Source organism: Leiobunum rupestre, chromosome 8 (genome assembly GCF_980474605.1).
Source record: "Leiobunum rupestre chromosome 8, qqLeiRupe1.1.hap1, whole genome shotgun sequence".
Lineage (NCBI taxonomy): Eukaryota > Metazoa > Arthropoda > Arachnida > Opiliones > Sclerosomatidae > Leiobunum > Leiobunum rupestre.
In genome coordinates, this window is record NC_143391.1 from 48,948,561 (window position 1) to 48,969,876 (window position 21,316).

At 37.3% G+C, this 21,316-nt stretch overlaps 1 protein-coding gene and 1 long non-coding RNA gene across 2 annotated transcripts; one reads left to right on the forward strand and one right to left on the reverse strand.

The window, feature by feature from the left end:
* The first annotated feature begins 1,559 nt into the window (after positions 1 to 1,559).
* On the forward strand, positions 1,560 to 3,029 carry LOC149933590 (uncharacterized). The gene has a single exon (XM_090157349.1). It carries the CDS (start codon positions 1,560 to 1,562, stop codon positions 3,027 to 3,029), a length of 1,470 nt encoding a protein of 489 aa, XP_090013475.1.
* A 4,041-nt stretch (positions 3,030 to 7,070) lies between these two features.
* Positions 7,071 to 20,700, reverse strand: LOC149933591 (uncharacterized). Its single transcript, XR_016472939.1, has 3 exons — positions 20,582 to 20,700; positions 18,782 to 18,952; positions 7,071 to 7,232 (listed from the first exon to the last, which is right to left on the reverse strand). It is a non-coding gene; the product is annotated as an uncharacterized LOC149933591 (long non-coding RNA).
* Positions 20,701 to 21,316: the final 616 nt, after the last annotated feature.

Below are 21,316 nucleotides of genomic sequence, written 5' to 3' on the forward strand. Positions count from 1 at the left end.
CTTACCCCCTGTAAAATTGGGGGATTAATGGGTAGAGGGGATTTAGGTTGAAATGAATTGATAGGGGGTGTAGGTGTATTTAGGGTTTTAGGTAAAATGAGAGTAAAAATGCAAAATTACCAGTTTCATTTTTTAGGGGCACAGCTAGGTCTCATTTTATTAGTTATAGTTTGCTGTCTTCTTTATTACATGCATAGTTTAATTATAATATAGTTTTGAAGCCCAGGGTAAGAATTTTTAACCGGCGGTAGTTTGGGTCTGAAAATCCCACGTGTTTTTACACCATAAAAATAAAGACAATGTTATTGATTAACATTTTTAAAGTTAGCGGCTTTTACTATTTAGTCTCTTTAATAGGAGTGATATCAAAAGTATCGGATTACTGTCTTCACCATCTTGGACCACCACCGGGAATTCCACCAGTTCCACCGAATGTCTTTCGTTCAGCACTTGAAATATACCGTCTAACTACTACCTCTACCAAGACATCGAGTCATATTTCGTTTTTACGTAATTGCCTAATGAAAAACGTTGTTCCCAACGGTTTCCGTTTACGTTGTCACGGTACGAACCTCAATCAGTTTAAACGACGTTCTTCTCAAGTTCTTCATGCTACATCGAAACGACTTGTACGATCTTTCCTTGTTGATCTTGACAGAAAGAAACTTCAACTTCGACGGGATCTTGTCGCTGAGAAAATTAACTTAAAAACGTTTTGTGGCTTTAACGAGGCTCTTTACCACACAGTGATTGTTTTTGTCCGATCTTTCAATCGGGTTATTTACAATTATCTGCGTGAAATCAAGATGAGTAAAACCGCCAGACTAGTTGAATAGACTCGTGGTAACTATACCAAGTGATCTCGTTCTACAAGAAAGTGAGCGACTCGTCCTTTCGAAAGGCCTCTCTTTCGTACCAGAAAAACGTCAACCTGATGAGTTCCAGATACTTCATGACCTTGAAGCTTTTTACAGACGTCTACGTCTTCGTTCACATTTTCACGATCACCATCCTCCTCCGCCAGCGCCTCCTAATGTTTTTCAGAAGATTAAGCCTGTAAGATCAGTGTTCAATCCTGTAACAACGAAACATAAATCCTTGGACCTGTACATCGCTTCTTGCAAAAATGAAATCAAGAATTTAGACCTTTCCGGTTCGAATCGCCAGAACGTGACAAGAGAAGAGCAAGCTGCTATCCGTTCTCTTCGTGCTAGATCGGACATTGTAATCAAACCAGCTGACAAGGGTGGCGCTGTCGTCGTTTGGAATAAAGATTTATACATCGCTGAAGCCATTCATCAACTTTCCGATGAGAATTTCTATCTGGAAGTACCGACGGATCCTACTCCCGATTTTCAAAATCAGGTTACAAGTCATATTAACGAGTGTATAGAGAGTTATGAGTTACCTACCGGTGCTAAGAAACTTATTGTGGAAAACTACCGAACGTCACGGTTTACCTCCTTCCAAAAATTCACAAACCAGGGAACCCCGGACGTCCAATTGTATCGGCCTGCTCTTGCCCGACAGAGCTAATTTCGAGTTTCCTGGACGAGATTATGCAGCCAATTGTCGCTGCCTTGCCAAGTTACGTGAAGGATGCCAGTGACACTCTTCGTAAGTTATCGGAATTTTCATTCATCGGGGCTCACCGGTGGCTCATTACCTTGGACATAAAATCTTTATATACCGTTATTCCGCACAACGATGGTTTACTAGCGCTTCAACATTTCCTCGACCGTCGTCCCGACCGTTACCCTCCTACAGAAACGTTGGTACGATTGGCTGAGCTTGTCTTGACTCTTAACGCTTTCACTTTCAATGGAAAGTTCTACAAGCAGGTCAGAGGTGTCGCGATGGGTACGAAAATGGGCCCAAGTTACGCAAACTTGTTTGTCGGTTGGGCGGAAGAACTTTTCTTCTCTAGTTACTTGGAACCTATTCCTGAATTTCACGCCCGCTTCATCGATGATATCGCCCAGCTCGCCTCTTGTAGCCGCCAGGAGCTTGATCTTTTTCTAGACGCCTTTTGCCACATGCACCCCTCTTTGGAATTCGCTATCAGCGTATCAGACGTCTCAATATCTTTTTTGGACATGACTATCTCTGTCGATGGGGACGGCGTTTCCACGAGCATTTATCGCAAACCATCGGATAGTCGCTCTTACCTCTTACCATCTTCTTGTCACCCACGACACTCGACTAGGTCCATACCGTACTCCCAGTTTTTACGTCTTCGACGTATTTGCTCCTCCAACGACGATTTTCAACGCCAAGCTTTGGAAATGCGCGATAGTTTTATGAGAAGAGGCTACAACGAGAATGTGTTAACATCGGCTCTCAATCGTGCATCCAAGACAACTAGAAACGAAGCTCTCGCAAACAAAATTCGTCCTGAACCAACAAATCGTCCCGCGGTGGTTCTAACTTACCATCCACAAGTTCGACAGGTCGAAAACATCCTTCGTAAAAACTTTCACCTACTACAGATCGACCAAGACACGAGGGATGTTTTCACTGAACCGCCCAGGTTCTGTTACCGTCGCGACCAGAATCTTCGGTCGATTCTCGTTTCTAGTTCGTTACCCGAAGATGATCCATCCGGCACTCATTCCGGCACCACGAGATGCAATCGCCCTCGTTGCAACACATGCGCTTATGTTAGTTCCGACTTGGTGGTTACAACCCCTAAATCGAACTATCATATTAAAGGATCCTTTTCCTGTATAACATCCAACCTCGTTTACTCTTTGTCTTGTAAAGTTTGCGACAAAGTTTACGTCGGCGAGACTGGTCGACGCCTCGCTGATCGTTTCCGCGAACACTTACTTGATATCAGAAGCAACCGCGACAAAAATCATGTAACTAGACACTTCAACGACGTCCACACCATATCTGCCGTTTCTACCCGCGTTCTCAAGGTTCTTAACGGTGACCGACCTTTTAGAGTTACTGAAGAAAACCGACTGATTTTCAAATTCGGAACGGAATTCCCAGCCGGACTGAACGAAAAGCTTTCGTTCCGTTAAATTTTCTATTTCTGTAATATTTTTCCCCCTTTAGTTTTTCTGTGTAGTTATTTCTAGCTCTCTTTTTACGGCTCGCGTTCTTTAGGCATTCCACCGCGCGTGCTTTTAATTTTTCAAATCTTAGTCTTCTTTCAAATCTTGTACCGCCTTGAAGGCATATTTTGCCGAAGTACTGCGATTTATTTTTATTAAATATACGGTCTTTTTTACCAGTTTTGTCGTTTAATTCTTTAATAGGAGTGTTTTCCATTTTCTTATTAACAATAAGATACCTCTATTTGGTTTCTATTAAATTAATAGGGTTTATCCTTTTTTCAGGCCGAAACTGAATGTAATTTTATACTACTATTAAAGGGTTAAGGCTAGGTAGACTTACAATTTTAATTGCAAATTAAATTTTATTTTTTAAATACTAACCTTAAGTTCAATTAAGTGCCCCTTGGTTCCACTCGTGCAATAATCCTAGTATTAAGATGAGTATTAGAATAATAACAGATGTAACTATTAAGGTTGATAGAAAGTCTAAAATAGGGATAGGGATTATAATGACAATTTCGATATCAAATACGTTGAAAATTAATGCAATTAAAACAAAATTGTAGAGAACGGGACTCGGTTTTTATAGAGAGGGTTGAATCCACACTCAAAGGGAGAAATCTTCTCTAGTGCATTGTGGGGGGTAAAGGCTAAATTAGAGGTGAGAAATATAATTAAGATTATATTTATTAGAGCGATTAAAACTAGTATAACAATGATTATCTAATTTATTTAAACCTTTTAGTTGGAAGCTAATTGTACTTTGATTATACTAATTAGATAACTGCCCCATCAGTAGATTATTGATTAAAGTAGTAACCAAACTACATCTACGAAATGCCAGTATCAAGCTGAAGCTTCAAATCCAAAGTGATGAAGACTTGAGAAATGAAGGTTGTTATGTCGTAGCAAAGAGATTAGTAGGAGAGTTGATCCCACGATTACATGTCATCCATGAAAACATGTTGAGTCAAAAAATGTGGTCCCATAGATTGAATCCGCGATGGTAAAAGGAGCTTCAATATATTCTCAGGCTTGTAGTAGCGTGAAGTATACCCCCAGTGCTAGGGTGATTCTGAGGGCTGATTTAGCTTGTGAAAAATTATTATGTAGTAGTATGTGATGTGCTCATGCAATTGAGATGCCTGAAGATAGAAGGATTGTTGTATTAAGTAAGGGGGTTTGGAGAGGGTTAAAAGGTTGGATTCTCTGTGGTGGCCAGATTATTCCTACTTCGATATTGAGAGATAATAATGTTAAAAAGCTCAGAAGAAAGAGATATAGAAAAATACTTCTCACATAATAAATAGGATTATTCCCCATTGGAGCCCTATTATAACTTTGTTAGAGTGCATTCCTTGGAATGTGGCTTCTCGAGTGATGTAACGTCATCATTGGTAGGCTGATAGATATAGTATTATTAGTCTAGTTAATAGCAAAAAGTTAACTTTTAGGTATATCCATCTAATAATACCTGAAGTTATAAATAGGATACTAAATGATGTTGTTAAGGGCCATGGGCTTTGATCTACAATATGGTAGGGGTGAAAGTTCTTCATAGTGAATTTCTGTTGAGTATAAAGAGATTAAAACAATGAAAATGTAAGCTTGGATTATGGCTACTGCTCATTCTAGGGTCAAGAGTAAGAACTGAGTTGAAATAATTGCTCCTCTTTTAGTTAAAGAATTAATTGTTCCTTGGTTCTGCAATATCGGGTTAATGCCACAAGGGATATTTGACGTCTTTTAGTTTTTCCCAAATAGAATCGAAAATTGCAACCGGCTATAGCTCCTAAACCGTAGGTGGTAGAGCATAGACAGTGACAATTTCTAAATATGAATTGACCACCCTGAATCCGAAAATGCTGGTTTCAGGGGCGTAACGTTATTATTTGAAAAGTTGTCAAAAACGACATCTGGCGTTTCCGCCGTAACGTAACTATTATCGCTTTGCAAAATACGACAACTCCACGTGAAAGGAAATAAAAAGTATTAAAAATTGCTTGTGCACAAGCAAACACAAAAAAGTCCTTTGGACATCCAATAGACGTCTCACTCGGATCTTGCCTTCGTCCGTAGAACATCCCAAAATCCGGGGTTGACGTCGGTTGGACGTTAAAGGACGTCCAAATGTCCGGTTTGTCTATAGCCGTAGTACATCCCGGGGACGAGTTTTCGGACGTCCAACGGCGATTACGGCGGTCGTCCCCTGGATGTCTTTCTATAAAACCTAGAGATGTCTTTCGGCCTTTAATTTGGTTCAATCATGGCTCAATAGGGATGAAACTAGGACGTTCGTTGGATATCGTATTCCGAACAAATAATTTAAAAAGCCAAACTTGATATTAAAATTTTATTCAAAACATTAAAATACAAGATAATGGGAAAAATCCAGCAACAAGTGATTGTATTAACACGAACTCTGCATATAATAAATTTAAATTCTTAATTTTTATAAGGTTATTTAATTTATTACAAAACTTATATAGTTATTTAATTTTTATATAACAAAACAAATTTCGAACTAAACTATTAAAAAATTAAATAACCTTCCTTTTACAAATGTAAAAAAAAATAAAATTAAGCCAATTAATACTATTCCTTAAAAAAAAATTAAGACTATCGGATGAAAAATGTACTCTAGAAATTGCTGTTTCTCGAAGCTTAATTTTAATATCTATCCAAATCTTACTTTTGGAATTACAATTTAACTATATAAAATATCACAGTATGAAATAAAGCTTTAGGCGAACTGTTTAGTGTGAGTAATGAATAATTAACTTAAAAAGTTAAATTGAAACATGTACAGGTCCAAAATGAACTTTAAAAACAGCGAACCTTCCCGAACATTCGGAGAATTCAACGCAAATCTTACTTTTGGAATTCCAAATTCAATATATAAAATAAAACAGTATGAAATAAAGCTTTAGGCGAACCGTTCAGTGAGAGTAATGAATAATAAACTTAAAAAGTTAAATTAAACATGTACAGGTCCAAAATGAACATTAAAAACAGCGAACCTTCCCTAACTTTCGGAGAATTTAACGCAAATCTTACTTTTGGAATTCCAAATTCAATATATAAAATATAACAGTATGAAATAAAGCTTTAGGCGAACCGTTCAGTGAAAGTAATTAATAATAAACTTAAAAAGTTAAATTGAAACTTGTACAGGTCCAAAATGAACTTTAAAAACAGCGAAACTTCCCGAAGATTCGGAGAATTCAACGCAAATCTTACTTTTGGAATTCCAAATTCAATATATCAAATATAACAGTATGAAATAAAGCTTTAGGCGAACCGTTCAGTGAAAGTAATGAATAATAAACTTAAAAAGTTAAATTGAAACTTGTACAGGTCCAAAATGAACTTTAAAAACAGCGAAACTTGCCGAACATTCGGAGAATTCAACGCAAATCTTACTTTTGGAATTCCAAATTCAATATATCAAATATAACAGTATGAAATAAAGCTTTGGGCGAACCGTTCAGTGAGAGTAATGAATAATAAACTTAAAAAGTTAAATTAAACATGTACAGGTCCAAAATGAACTTTAAAAACAGCGAACCTTCCCTAACTTTCGGAGAATTCAACGCAAATCTTACTTTTGGAATTCCAAATTCAATATATAAAATATAACAGTATGAAATAAAGCTTTAGGCGAACCGTTCAGTGAGAGTAATGAATAATAAACTTAAAAAGTTAAATTAAACATGTACAGGTCCAAAATGAACTTTAAAAACAGCGAACCTTCCTTAACTTTCGGAGAATACACTGCAAATTTTACTTTTGGAAATACAAATTCACTAAACTATTCACGGAACACATTTGAGCTATAAGTCCACCATTCAGTGAGAGTGAAGATGAATACTCCATAAAGGTAACGAGTCAAAATAGACTTTGATCAAACATATTTTCTTCCTACCTTTGTAAAAGACACATTAAAAAAAATCGAATTAAAATCATTAAAAAAATGAAACAGTTTTTTAATAAAATACTTACTCTTATGATATATTATCAGCAATACTAGAGATTACTATGTTATAATCTTTAACGTTTGTGTAGAACGCATTATGGACTTTATGGTGACCGATTCCAAGATTCAAGATTCAAGATTTAATTTCAACCTGTACAACAGTACAACCCCTTTGTATCGGAGCGGCATCACTTAAAGGAGCACAGTTAGAGAAAAATAAAAACAATGAAAAAGGACATAAGCACATTCTGTGGTTTGTTTACATTAACAAAAAATCAACACAACATTTGGCTAAGTAATTAGCAAAAACCAAAAGGAAAAAAAACAAAAAACAAAAATAAAATTTAACTATTAAAGGGACGAGAGGCTAGGGAGAAAAACACACCCAAAGACATGTTTAATTGGGTAAATTTATTCGTCGCCACTTTTCTTTATTTTGTTTCCACGAGGCCAAAATCAGAGATGGGCAAAAAATTATTTGGCGAATAACGAATAAATTACTAAATAACAAAATATCTAATCATATTTATTCGTCGATTGACAGGGCTAAATATTTTAGGTATAGTTATTTGGCAATTAAACAAATATTTTGTCATGGTCTTATTTGGTAAATAATTTAAAAAATAATATTTTCGACTATTATCTGGAAAATAATATTTTACGAATATTTCATGAACATTCATTTGGTAAATTGTTTTTTTACAAAATATTTTCAGTCATTTTTTTCGCGGAATAAAAAAATTGAAATATTTTCTTTAATTTAAATAACGAATAAGGAGACCTTTGTTCTCTTTGTTTTAGTTAATCGAGTAAACGCAAGGTTCGTAAAAAATGCTTATCGCACTAAACTGTTGCGGGATATTTGACTTCTTGATAATGGCAACATTTAACGCTAATGCCACCGAGAAAGCACCTCCAGTTAGAAGCTTTGGACGCAGTGGCGTAATGACAAATTTCGAGCCCCCCGTAGGATATCAAAAGGCCCCTTTATAAAAAAATGTATTTGTTATAAAGTATTGGTAGTGTCGTAGTAAACGGAATGCAATATATTATATGTCTATTTAAATTAAAAACCGCGAATTTCATTTATTAAAATTTGAAAATTAAAATATTATATTCAAAAGCTACCTTTAGATATTTTTTTACGATTTCGACCGTAGGATATTGAGTGAGATTGAATTTTAGTATTGTTTAAAGCCTGTCTTTTGTTCGTCCCGTAACCCATTTTCTCCATTTTTACAAGATTTTCTTGTAAAAATACTTAAAACGAAAGGGCCCCCAAGTTTGTGAAAATGAAAAGCCCCCCCCCCCGCGTTCCCTGGGTCTGCGGGTCCTTAGTTACGCCACTGTTTGGACGATGCTACGTAAATTATGGGATCGGCAGTATTAGATTAATGTTTATATTAATTTACTGCCCTTCCGTACTTTTTGCCTTGGGTAAATGATACCCCGAGCTACCCTGGCACCCGAGGCGGTCAGTCCTCCCCCTTATTCCACCAAGTGCTGCTACAATCCTTTTCTCGTGATCTACGAGTTTCAATCTTGGAATGTCATATTATCGCGTGAAAACCAAATTCACATATCTTTGTGTATATAGTAAAGGTAAATGATGGTTTCAAGTAAAAATTAGTAGCATTAATTAAATAATTAATAGCTACAGTGGTGTAGCTATAGGGCCGGCGCTAGAGCAGGCGAGCGTCTAGGGCCTTGCACTTACGAGGAGACTACCCGAGGTGATAATCACCGATTTTGTTGAAACTAGGTGGGTATGTAGCCTTATGGTAACATGAAATTTCACCAAATGAAAAGTTGCAATGGGCATTAGTTTTGCCATGGCAACCGAAAATGTTTTTGACAACACAGTATGTATATTTTCCCATTGAAATAACATGGGAATCTGAGCGCTTCTAAGGGTCCTGTGAAAATTTTCAAAACCAAAAAAATAGATCAAAATTTGTCAAATGAAATTAATTTTATGATATTTTGATGAATTTTGGTCAATTTGATCAAAATTGATCAGAATCGGTAAAAATGGAGAAAAGCGAAATATAAAAATAAAAAGTTGTATTTACCAACTAATCGCCAAATCGACGGTAATAAATGAATTTTATCAAAATTAATAAAAAAGAATTTAGTTGTTTGAATTTGATCAAAATTAATAATTTTAATTAGAATTATTATCATTATTTTTTAGAAGTGCTCAGATTCCCATGTCATTTTCAATGGGAAAATATACATACTGTGTTGTCAAAAACATTTTAGGTTGCCATGGCAAAACTAATGTCCATTGCAACTTTTCCCTTTGTGAAATTTCTTGTTACCATAAGGTCTACGTACCTACCTAGTTTCAACAAAATCGGTGATTATCACCTCGGGTAGTCTCCTCGTTAGCGACACGTTTTGTGGTCTCCCCACCTAAGGGCACTTTTATGGGTCCCCTTACTTAGCGGCACTTATTGAGGTCCGGCACTTTTTGGGGTTCCCGTACTTTGAGGCACTTATTCTGGCCCCTCATTTATTCCTTCGCAAAACATGTGTGTTGTGAGAAGGGGCCTCGCTCACATGTCGCTGCCTCCCCTCCGACAGGTCTGCTGTAACTTCGCTGTGCCATTAAATAGTGACCACCATTGCTGGGTAATATTGATACTCTTTGTTAAAATAAAAATAGTGTTGAAAATGGTATTTCGTCTCTGACACCAGAATTAACTTTAGTCTTTGGAATTTGTATTGTATTTTCTTACAAATTGGACATATATTCAGTTATTTTCCTTGAGTCTAGCCCTCTCAAATAATTCGTTATCTACTAAATAAAAAATAAACGGATGCTATTTTTGACGATCTATTTGTAAACTACGCCAACCCGAAATATCTGATGACAAAATATTGCAGTCTTCTTTATTTGCAAAATGCATTTATTTCAAAATGATTTAATAAAACAGATATTTGACCTTTTTATTTATAAACTTATTTTATTAAAAAATATTTTCCTACATTTATTTAAAATATTTTTCTCTAAATAAATTAATTGTAACGTTATTTATAAATAACAACTGACACGAAAAAAAATTATTCGTTATTCGCCAAATGATTTTTTGCCCATCTCTGGCCAAAATATGTTTTACTAGATCCAACTCCACCTTTATCTCAGATAGACCCACGACTTCCTCCAAGGACGAACCAACATTAGTTGCTCGCCACTCTCTGACATCTTCATCCACTTCATTTATAGGGCAGTTGAACAGTACATGGACCAGGTCTTCCGATTCGTATCCGCAAAGTTTGCACTCGGGGGAGATGCCCGCCAATCTCTTTTGTCGCTCTCCACGATCCATCGTAAAACGTTTCAGCTTTGGGTTTTGGCTTCGCCCTATAGCAACTCAAGCTTTCCTTATTTTTTACCTCGTTTGCCAACGTAGCTCAGCTGCCTTCCGAACTTCACGACTGATTATACTACACCACTGGCTCTCTGTAGAAGCACTTCCCCGTGTCGTCAACTTGCCATAACTACGATCTAATTGAGCAATCCTCTTGAATAAACGGGTTTCAACGCCCTCTTGTCTCAGCGAGCGGAATACCACCCCAGGTAACATGGTCGGGGGCATCATCATGAGCCGACCAAGGCATTTTAGCTTACTAGCCGCTTCTCTATCTTCCATAATGTTCCAGCCCATTTCGCCCCTGATAGCTGCGTTAGCTGCAAACGGACCCGCAGACAGGGCAAAACGCCCAACCTCCCTTTGGGCATAGTCAAACGCTTATAAAGCGGACGGAGAAATCGTCAACACATCGTTCGCAACAGCCTTCCAAAGGGTACGAGAAATTGTGTATTTATTGTACGATTGGCTAGACATATTTTTCACTGCCCACTGCATACGGGTTGCTTTGGCAACCAACATCGATTCATACTTCTCCGTGTAATTTGTCTTGTCGCAAAACGTAACTCCTAAGTAGGCGTAATTTTTCGCTAGATCCAGACCAACACCTTGTAGTGTGAATTTTGGCACATCAGATTCCGAATGCTCACCAAAGATCATGACATTCGACTTGGCTGCACTGAACCTTAACCCCTTAGAATTGGCAAATGTAGAGCACCTATCCAGCAGAATTTGTAAATCACTCGGGGAGTTTGCCAAGAGCAGAATATCATCCGCGAATAACAAACAAGGTATACGTATCTTCATAGTTGGTTCATTCCTTGTTGCTCTGGCCTTATTTACCTCAGCTCCCACCGCAGAATCAGTCAAGCTCTCAGCAAGTCCATTGATATAGGCTATAAACAAAACCGGAGACAAAGGGCAACCTTGTCGTAGACCAACATTGGACTTCAACGGGGTACTCTCTATTCCCTGAACTTTATAGACGCACGAGCTATCAGCGTACAATTTTTGTAACTGAGTTATAACACTTCGCGTTAACCCAAATCCTTCCAGCGTCTCCCACAACTTTGGCTGCCGAACACTATTATATGCTTTATGCAGGTCAAGAAAAGCCGTATAAAGTAATGTCTTCTTTGCTTGGTAGAGTTCTATGAGTTGGGACAGGATAAAGAGATTTTCCGACATTCGATGGTTTCTGCGAAACCCATATTGAGACTCGTGTAGCAAGTCATTGAGCTCAAAGTAGCCACTAATTATTTCCTTCCATAAAATCGCGTATAGTTTGTATAAAATCGAAGTAACAGCTATAGGACGATAAGCGTCTAAGTCTTCCTCCTTTTTACCCTTGCCTTTGAAAACCATAGTTACCCTTGACTCTTTCCACGTACGCCGTATATCTTCTCGGCACATAACATTATTTAACATCTTTAGCAAACATTTTTTTTGCATTTTGTCCTAATGCTAAAATGACTTCTGGGTATATACCATCTGTCCCCGCAGTTTTGCCTCTATGTAGTGTTTTCATCGCCATGTCAAGTTCGCACTGATGAAAAGGATCCTCCAGTCGGTCAGGGGAGATATGGTTCCATGATTTTGGAGGTACATGGTCCGAAGCCTCCTCAGAGGTAGGGCACCTTAATAATTCAGATTCTAAGTCTACGATATATTCATTTAGTCGATCTGCCATCAGGAGTTTCCCATGTTTAGAATAAAAACCTTTGAAATGGTTATGTTTAGTCTGTTCTGAAGATTTACGTAGACCGGTCAAGTATTTCCAAAATTTTCGACCCTGGGTTTTACCCGCCTCTAAAATGTCCCTCTCTACCTTCTTATTAACTTTCTTAACTTTCTTTAAAATAACTTCTTTAGCATCTCTTTTCTTTTGGAGATATACTCGCCATTTCTGTAAAATAATATCAGGAGGCTCTCCTTTTTTTTTGGAAATCCTATGATTTTTACACGCAGTTTTCCTCTCTTTTATAGCCATAGCTACCTCTGCATCCCACCACTTCTTTGGAATTATACCCCGCTTAATAATTGGGCTAGCCCTCTTTTTCTTCAAGTTTTTATCCATTACCCTTTTTATGGCCATAGTAAACTGATCATATGTTGGGGAATCCTCTAAAGAGTTTACCCAGCTCTCCATATCGACTGTATAATCATTAAGCCTGTCGTGATCTTCAAAGTCCCAAAATTCTTTCTTAGATCCATTTGGTACCACTTTGTCAACTTTTACTAGAGGGCCCGGCTTGAAATTTATTTGAACTGATATCATATTATGGTCACTGCCCAGACTATGCTGCCCTCCTTCATCGATTTCTATGCTCTTCACTAGTGGGGTGAGGTCTTCACTAAATAGTGCATAGTCAATTGAAGTAGCTCTGTCCCCTCGGCTCCAAGTAGTCTTGCCGGAACAGTTGTCTAAAAGATTGCCGATCGTTAACCCATGTCGCTTCGAGAAATCCCGAAGTAAGCTACCATTTGAGCATTCGTATTGGTCCAGCTCCACTAGATGGGCATTCATATCGCCAAGGATACAGAACTTAGAAAGACCTTTATGACGCAGATTAATCATATCCTCTTCAAGGCATTTATAAATTTTATCATTCCAAGCAGTGCTCCCTTCACCAGTGGCACAATATACAACCGCTACCGCCAAATCCGGATACAATTTATGCTGAATCCACATGTGCTCAAAACATGTTAACAAGATATGTACCATATCATTATCCCGGGACAAAACTCCAAGTCCTCCACCTTTCTTGGCTTTATCTTTACGATTCAAACCTGCCCAACACAGTCCCTCGGCAATTGGAGGAAGCTGGCCATCACGTAGGTGGGTTTCCGTCAACAGTAACATATCTTATCTCCCATCGCGAAATTCCTCCCCAGCCTCCGCCCATTTAATTACACTACCACCTTGGATGTTCAAAAGACCTATATATAAAGAGCGGCTTTTCTTACGTTGACGACTATCCCGTCCTCTCCGAACAATAAGATTTGTACGACCTCTAGATACCATAAGGGGGCAAGCACTATTAAATTGGCTAGGTACAAAAACAGTAGGAAGTTGGGAGGTGGACGCCAGATCAAAACAGGTAGGCAAGTTAGCTGCGATTGGAGGAAATAAGGTATTAACATTCGTATATACACTCTTAACAACACTTTTACTAACATTATTTAGAAATTTTTCCTCTACCTTAGAGGGAGTATTAGAGTCATGTTGGGAATGAATTATCAAAGAATTACCAGGGTACTTATCACTTGTACATTCTGTACTATCACTAGTTACCTTTGAGGTATAGAAAACATTTGTCTGACTAGACATAGAAACACTAGAAACACTAGGGGATTTGGGGGGGGGGGGAAATATTTTTACAGTTAATTCGGTCATACTCTCCGACCTTCGAAGAAGCATGGACTCCACATTGAGCCGTAGGTTCAATTGATAGATCTTGCACTTTAACATTTATAACATTTATGGGTCTACTATCTCTTCTCTGGGACCAAATATCACTTATCTGACTAGGTATGGAAAACGGAGAGTCTATCCTATTAACCCTGACTACAGTCTTGTATACATTTTTATTTCTACTAAGCTTGTACTCCCCAATCTTATAGGGAGCACGAGTACTAAACTGAGCATTAACTTCTAATGATTGTTCAGGGTCTTCAACGATGACGACTGGTGTTGTTGACCCTGTTGAGCATTTTTTTCATTCCGTGATGGCTGTCTCCTGTTTGCTGTTTGGTCGACGATGGGGCTTCTGACCACGAACTCGAAAATAGGATTGTCGAAGACGATGGCTAAGTCGTTGTATCAAGGGACGATCAGTAGCCAGAGAAAATGGAAGTGGTTTGGCACCCTCAGATTCTTTCACCCTGCGAGCTTCCTCCAAAATATGGTTCCTAGTTTCTTTAGAGTCAACAGTAATTTTGATTGGACGATACTTGAGAGATGGACTATGTCCCAGACGACAACTGCTTACAACATCAAACTTAACTTTGAGTCCAAGTTTATCAATGAGCCACTTCTTAACATCATCTGGTTCCTCAATTTCATCCTCGACCTTGTACGCAATAATATTACATGAGAGATCCTCATCAGAAGTTCCGTTTCCCTCTACTTTTGTATTACTATGGAGAGCTTGTATTGTACGACATTGTTCCTCTACTCTTGCTTTCAACTTATCCAGGTCTTTTGACATTTCTCCCATGTATTGCTGATATGCATCATCATCCGTCTTTCGATGTAGTTGCTGCTCTATGGCTATAATTTTTTTATTGATTGCATTATCCATTTGTACTAAATCCGTCGTAATACGTTTCTGTATATTGTCCACATAAGTTTGCAAATTACAGGCCATTATTTTGTTGTCTTGTTTGAGCTCCTCAAATTGTGCCAAAACCTCTGTCTGTTGGTTGTTGAGTTTTCGATCTATAATTAACTCCATACCAGCCATGATGCTTTCTAGTGTTAGACCCGCTGGAAGTGAATGTTCAACTTCTTATTGGCATTACCAGCAACTATAATCGCCCTATTAGAATCCAATTTTGTATCAGAAATAACAATGGGACCAGCAGCATCTGCCTTTACACACACAGAGCAATTAAACGTTTTTGCAATACCTTTCGGAATCCTCCGGTCTGCAGTAGGTTTAATGTTCACACATTCAGCATGATACCAAAATTGACACATGATGCACTGAATCCACGAGTTATTTAACTCTGTACCTTTATTTACGGGGCAGTCTTTGAGTTCGCAACTTCGGCAAACTTCAATAGCGTTCAAAAGCCACCAATAAAAGAAAAACAATGTGCGGATACTTTTAGCCAGCCAGCTCCATTTCCGCGGGACAAACTATCGAGTAATGGCGTCGTACAAAAGAAACTACTAACTGGGCTACCAGATATTTTAAAAGGACTTTAGCGCGGCCAACTTAGATCAGCTTTTTCGCTGTAATTGGCTGTCATTGTAGAAATAATTCATCAAATGAAAATAATGGAAATAAAACTTTAAAAAAAATAATATAAAAAATAAGAACAGATAAAATTAATTAAATAATTAAGTAGTTTTGATTTAACACGTAATTTCATTAATTCACGTTAAATAAACTCGTAAATTTAAATAATAATATTCATAATAAAATTAATATTTTGTGGTTCATTAACCATTATCAGCTCAAATACAAATAAAGGTGAAACAAATTAAAATTAATTGCTGATAAACGCGCCTCTAGATAGCATTGATGGACGAAACATTTCGGACGAATAGTGGATATCCATGCGACGTCGATTGGGCTGAATATCGGATGTCGCGAAATTGGTACTACGAGGACTAAAATGGGACGTCCGTTATTAGTCCCGTAGGACGAATTTTGGACGGGACCAAGCTGGGCTCTATGTACCATGCTGGGACGTCCCAGGGACGATTTGTGTTTGCTGGGTGGTTTCATTTTGCTATCATTTACACGTTCCGAGAAAATTTAGGATAAATGCAAAAACTCCCTTTGTCGAAGACTTTTGTAACAGACTGTACTACAACAATAGAAAAGCACCAACAAGGTAGAACACTACAGATCATTGTACCCAAACAAATACAGTAATTATGTGAATATATACAGAGCAAAATGCAATAGTTTAAAAAAAAACCAAAGAGCGTGATGAAATTAAGTTATCGCCATAAAGGAATAACACAAGCAATTAAATTAATCGATAATTAGCGTAATTGCAAGTTTGTTGCAAACGCAACAGAGGCGTTAGAATTTGACGCGTAGAAAAAGTTTGTTTATTGCAAGTGGCGTGGGTCGGTACATGTAAATTTAAGAATGAAACTAGTTCTGGGAGGCGGGAATATTTTATTTGTCGCCAAATAAAAATATCACAAAATTGAAAAAATAAAAAAAGAACAAAAGAGTACAGACAGAAACGAAAAAAAATAAACTCATTAACATTATATAAAAAAGGGTCTTATAAGATTAAATTCATTTATAACCTACATTTAAAAGCTATTTAGTATTGTGTTTTTAAAAAAACTTATGACTGCGCTTATAGTTCTAAGACCTTGTATGTTTTGTAACCCTTCAGGTTAACTTTCCCCGCATACCTATATTTTTTTTATTTTTTCTGTGTTTTATTTACTTTTGTCATTACATTTTCCCCCGCACTCTTGAGCCTCTACATTGACAGTTATTGTTAAGTATCCTTTAAGCCCCCTACATCAAACATCTTAGAATTTTAAGTTCTATTTAATAAAACTAATCACAGTGTTAAATATAAATTAAAATTAATGATAAATTAAAAACTTAAATAACTTTTGAACCATACATACAAATTAAATATAGTTTATAAATCTAATAGAACTCAATGAACACCCACTATAAAATTGAGATAATTAATTAAACAGCAGGGTACTTAATATAAGTTATAAACTAAATCCCGGCCTTTAGCAATGTTAAAATTAAGAGCCCTCGACATATGGAGATAATTGGTGTCTTTTTTGTCATTTTATTACCGTGAAAAGCTCTCTCCGAACCGACCCAACCCAAATTTTCTCAGAAGCTTTGCCGAACTATACCAGTAATATTCCCTCAACTCACAGCGTTCCCATGGAACCTTTGTCATGTTAGTGGGCCTCTAGCCCACTATCAGTTAACCCGAATCCAACAAAAAGTGCACGTTTTCCAAGGCCAGGTCATAGGTGAAAAGTGTGCCTGGACATTTTCGCTTGACAACAAAATAAATATAACCTCGTGATTTCCTGGCATCTTCTCCCCCACAAACACTGAGACCCCCGCAATCACGCGGAACCAACCCCAAGGGACCTTTTGCAAGTCAGACAAAGTCATGCGTCCCATGTCAGGACACGAGTCTTGGGTGCACCAATGACCCAAATAAAATGGGAGGTCACCAATTGCTTTTTATTTTCAACTCCGCCCAAAAATCCCTGGAACAAAACCAAGAGACAGAGCCCCAAAAAGACAGAATTCTGATTCTGGAGAGAACTCAACTTGTACCAGGAAGGAAGGAAGTCCGCCTTCATTACCCGGAGAACTCTGTTTCCCGGGCGAGAGAAAGACCATGTCGAGATAAATATAGAATAATGCGCGATGAAGTCGCGCTTAGATATTAGTTAACCCTCAATGCAGCCATCATGACCGAAACAACTCTCACTGACTGCCTAGAAAATAGTAAGCGATAGTTTCATTAAGTAATATATGGTCAAAGAGTGAATATTTTCCTATTTTAATTCCCCCTCTTTTGTTGGAAAAAGCTAAAAGAACCATAGTAGAGATGGTCTAACCATCACTAGAAGCAAACTAAGATTATCACCTTAGTCCCCCCGAAATTTGTTCATTTCTGTATTTAGTATTGACTAATTATAGCTGAATAATGATTCTACCATTTTTTTAATAGTTAGAATGAAGAAGCGTACTTGATAATATTGATTAGACTCGAGTAATTTGCCACTGATTTAAGCTAAAGAAGGTTTCGCTTTAAAAATGAAAATTATCCGTTGTACACAGCGTTGCAACGCGACCAAACTGGTTTTGTGAAGTCAAGTTTGCCTACATTCCGATTAAATGGGAAATGGTTGAATTGTAATGAAAATGTTTTTATGACTTCATAATCTAGTGAGAAATCGGAAATGTTCCATAGCGGTAATTTCGTTTTCAGCTTTTTGAGTATACCCAATTACTTTCTTTTTGACTTTTAGTTTACCATCTACTGGTGAAATCGTGAACCTTTTAATTTCTTTGAAATTGAGATATTAATAAAAACCCAAACCATGAAAATTTTGTAATTCTAACTTAAATATATTTTGAAGACTTCAATTCACATAAAACAAAGGCTTATTAAAATTAAATTTATAACTAATAATTATTATAATAATTCTGAAGTGTAATATTTCGTAACCCGTTCAAGAGATTGCGCTCTTGACCTAAAATTAAGATAGAGCCTGAAATGTGGCAGATTTCTAACACTACGGGTCGATTCTAAAAGTCTGATACATAAAATTTTCTTCTCCCTATCGTGTGAAGAGCTTGTTCCCCTACGTCTAACGTCCTCTTTTCCGTCGTATTCCAAAAATTTGGTAACAGAAGCGAAGAAGACGACGGAGCAGACGACGTCGTGACGTATGAGAAGTGAGCCTTCGCTCGAAAAGGGGGATGTAATTTTCATCCACTGATCTTCAAAATCTAATAATTTAAGTTGCTGCAATAGAGAATGAAAAAAAGCATTCGAAACGTTTCTAAGAGATGAATCAATGAATCTATATAGAAATGATCAAATATGAAAATGGTGGTGCTTGGCTCCGAACTTGGCTCCGAACTATCGCGCCATTCAGTGTGAAATCTTACCCCCGCAGTGATCGAAGGGTCCGAGCCACTTTCCGTCGTCGCATATTATAGATTTGATTCCCCCAGTTTTACACGGAATGGTGCATACGTGCATCGTCCGTCCATAACAGGAATGATGCATATCCGTACAACGATGCTTGGGGTATTTGTGGAATTCGTGATCCGGACAGTCTATTTAATGAAAACAGAAATTATCAACGCTTTGTCTTAAGCTGAAAACACATTTAAAGCCAATCTCGGCTCCGGTAAAAAAATGTGAAAAACACACAAATTGACAAAACGTTTAAAGAAAGCGCTTTTATGTAGAAGCACCTTCAGCCAATATTTAGGTCGAAAGTGGTATGACCTCCATTTATTAATGGTAAAGCGTACTAAAAATCATATTTTTTGTAGTAGTAGAATGATTTTATGAGAATAGCGAGTAAGTATTAATGTCCATTATAGAGCCTTCTTAAATATTTTATTAAATCACGCAAAACTTTTGCGGAGGCCAACGTTGAGATAGTTTTTTGATCCGAGAGGTCATCGAGAATAGTTCCGTAGAAGCCTTAACAAAGGACCTTGTTCAGTTTCCCTGCTTTGTGCTTCTTTCACGCAGACGATATAAAGACCAAAATAACTACATTGAACCCGAATGCATTCATTTCTACCAGCAACGACGAACTACACCATTAACCTGTCCGTTTCGTATCCGCGTTTTATATAATTACTTAAAACAAAGCCGAATTAAACTTTTGTCGCTGACTCAATCCACAAAATGTTTCAAGAAAATTCCTTGTTTTTCTTAAAAAACAGCAGTTTTACTACAAAGTCAGCTGATAATCGGAAATTAACGTATTTGTCATTAATTAGAGTTTCTATTTTCATTCAATCGAAAAGATGCTTTTTAAAATTTTACAAAATAAATTGAATGTTTATTCGTTTCAACAAAAGTGATCAAGCTTGCCAGCGATGAAACCTGATATGTAAGCACACGCTTTTTGCTTCCCTTTTCTGTGTACGCACTTCTCTTTGCGGCTGCCAGTACAGCGAGAAAAGCAGAAAGCACGTGCCATTCGCTTCCCTACCCTGAAAATACGCTTCCCTTTGCGGCTGCCAGTGCAAAAACAAATTTAACTAATTTAGCCGCAATTTTTCTCCTTCATTAATATCGGGGACGAAAAAAGTTATCCTCCCCGGACTCTTTTCACTTTCAGTTTTATTTATAATTAATACCTCGATACATTTCATCAACAGGCGAGTTAAAAGTTTTAGGCTACATAACACTAACAAAAACCTACTTAAGCCCCGTTTTCACTCACTATTTTTCCGAACAAAAATCATGCTTTTGCGTCAAAACCAACCGCGAGAAGCTTCTCTGTCGGCTTTTTTGTCACGAGAAGCAGATATCTAAATGGATTTGATATAGGCTTATTTTGAAATAAAAGCGCGTCAAAAAGCAAAAGCGAAAAGCCTAAAATTTATCGTTATTGAAAACGGGGCTTTAGACTAACGCTTAATAAGCAGAGTTTGGCAGGCGAAAAGTAAATTGTGAAATCCAAGTGGCTAGATTTTACATTCTTAAAGTCTCTTATATCGTAGAGTGTGCTTTTGAAGGCTGTCATTAGAGATTATTATGGTTTCCAATTTCAAATTCTCCATTCACACGCAAATAAATGAAAACCTTAGAGCGATTCACGTAATTTTGACATTGAATGCAATTTTGAAAGGTTTGGCGCACTAGGGAAAATGCGGGATAGTCTTTAGAAAGGCAGACATTTGGAAATACATATTAGAAAAAACCTTATCAATACAACTTACTTCCAGCATTCGTAGGACAGAGGGCGCTAAAAATGACCGCTGCGATTACCACACCGTTCATTTCCAAGATACTTTGAAACCCCTTTCTGTAACTCGAGCTTTGGCACTTGGAAGCGTTATATGCCAAGAGCGAATTGAAAGTCAAGTGCTTCTACTCAAAACAAAAAACGCCACGACTAAAGCCACGAAACAATATAAATCACCACTTCTTTTTCAAAACTTATTTCAATAAAATATAAAATAACAAAAACTAATAAAGTTGTACTCATTGAATTGTCAATTTACATTTTAAATCAATTTGATACCCTACTTTAGAAATAATTTGTACTTAAAGTAACTAAAACAATTTTGAACCCAGAAAAAAATATATAATAGCACTTCCTTGAGGTACTAAAACCACTTTCATACGCTAATTAATAATGTTTAAAATTGCCCTATAGATACGATAGTTTCAAATTATAACTCCTTACTTAATGCTTCAGTTAACAATAACGAGAAGCAAATAATTGAGCGATCGTTTGGTACTAGTTTGTGGCCGACTAATATTGTATACATCAAAGTTCACACGATACCGTGATTACGAGGGTCCATGGAGATGCGCATGTTGAAGAGACCGAATAGGTGGCCGAGTCTCGCGAAGGGAATTCACCCTTGAGCGGCCGCGGGTAACTCGCGAACCGGTTCCTTAGGACAGCCCTCCTTTATTGAGACCTTTTGAAGGTCGCTCGTCGAGGC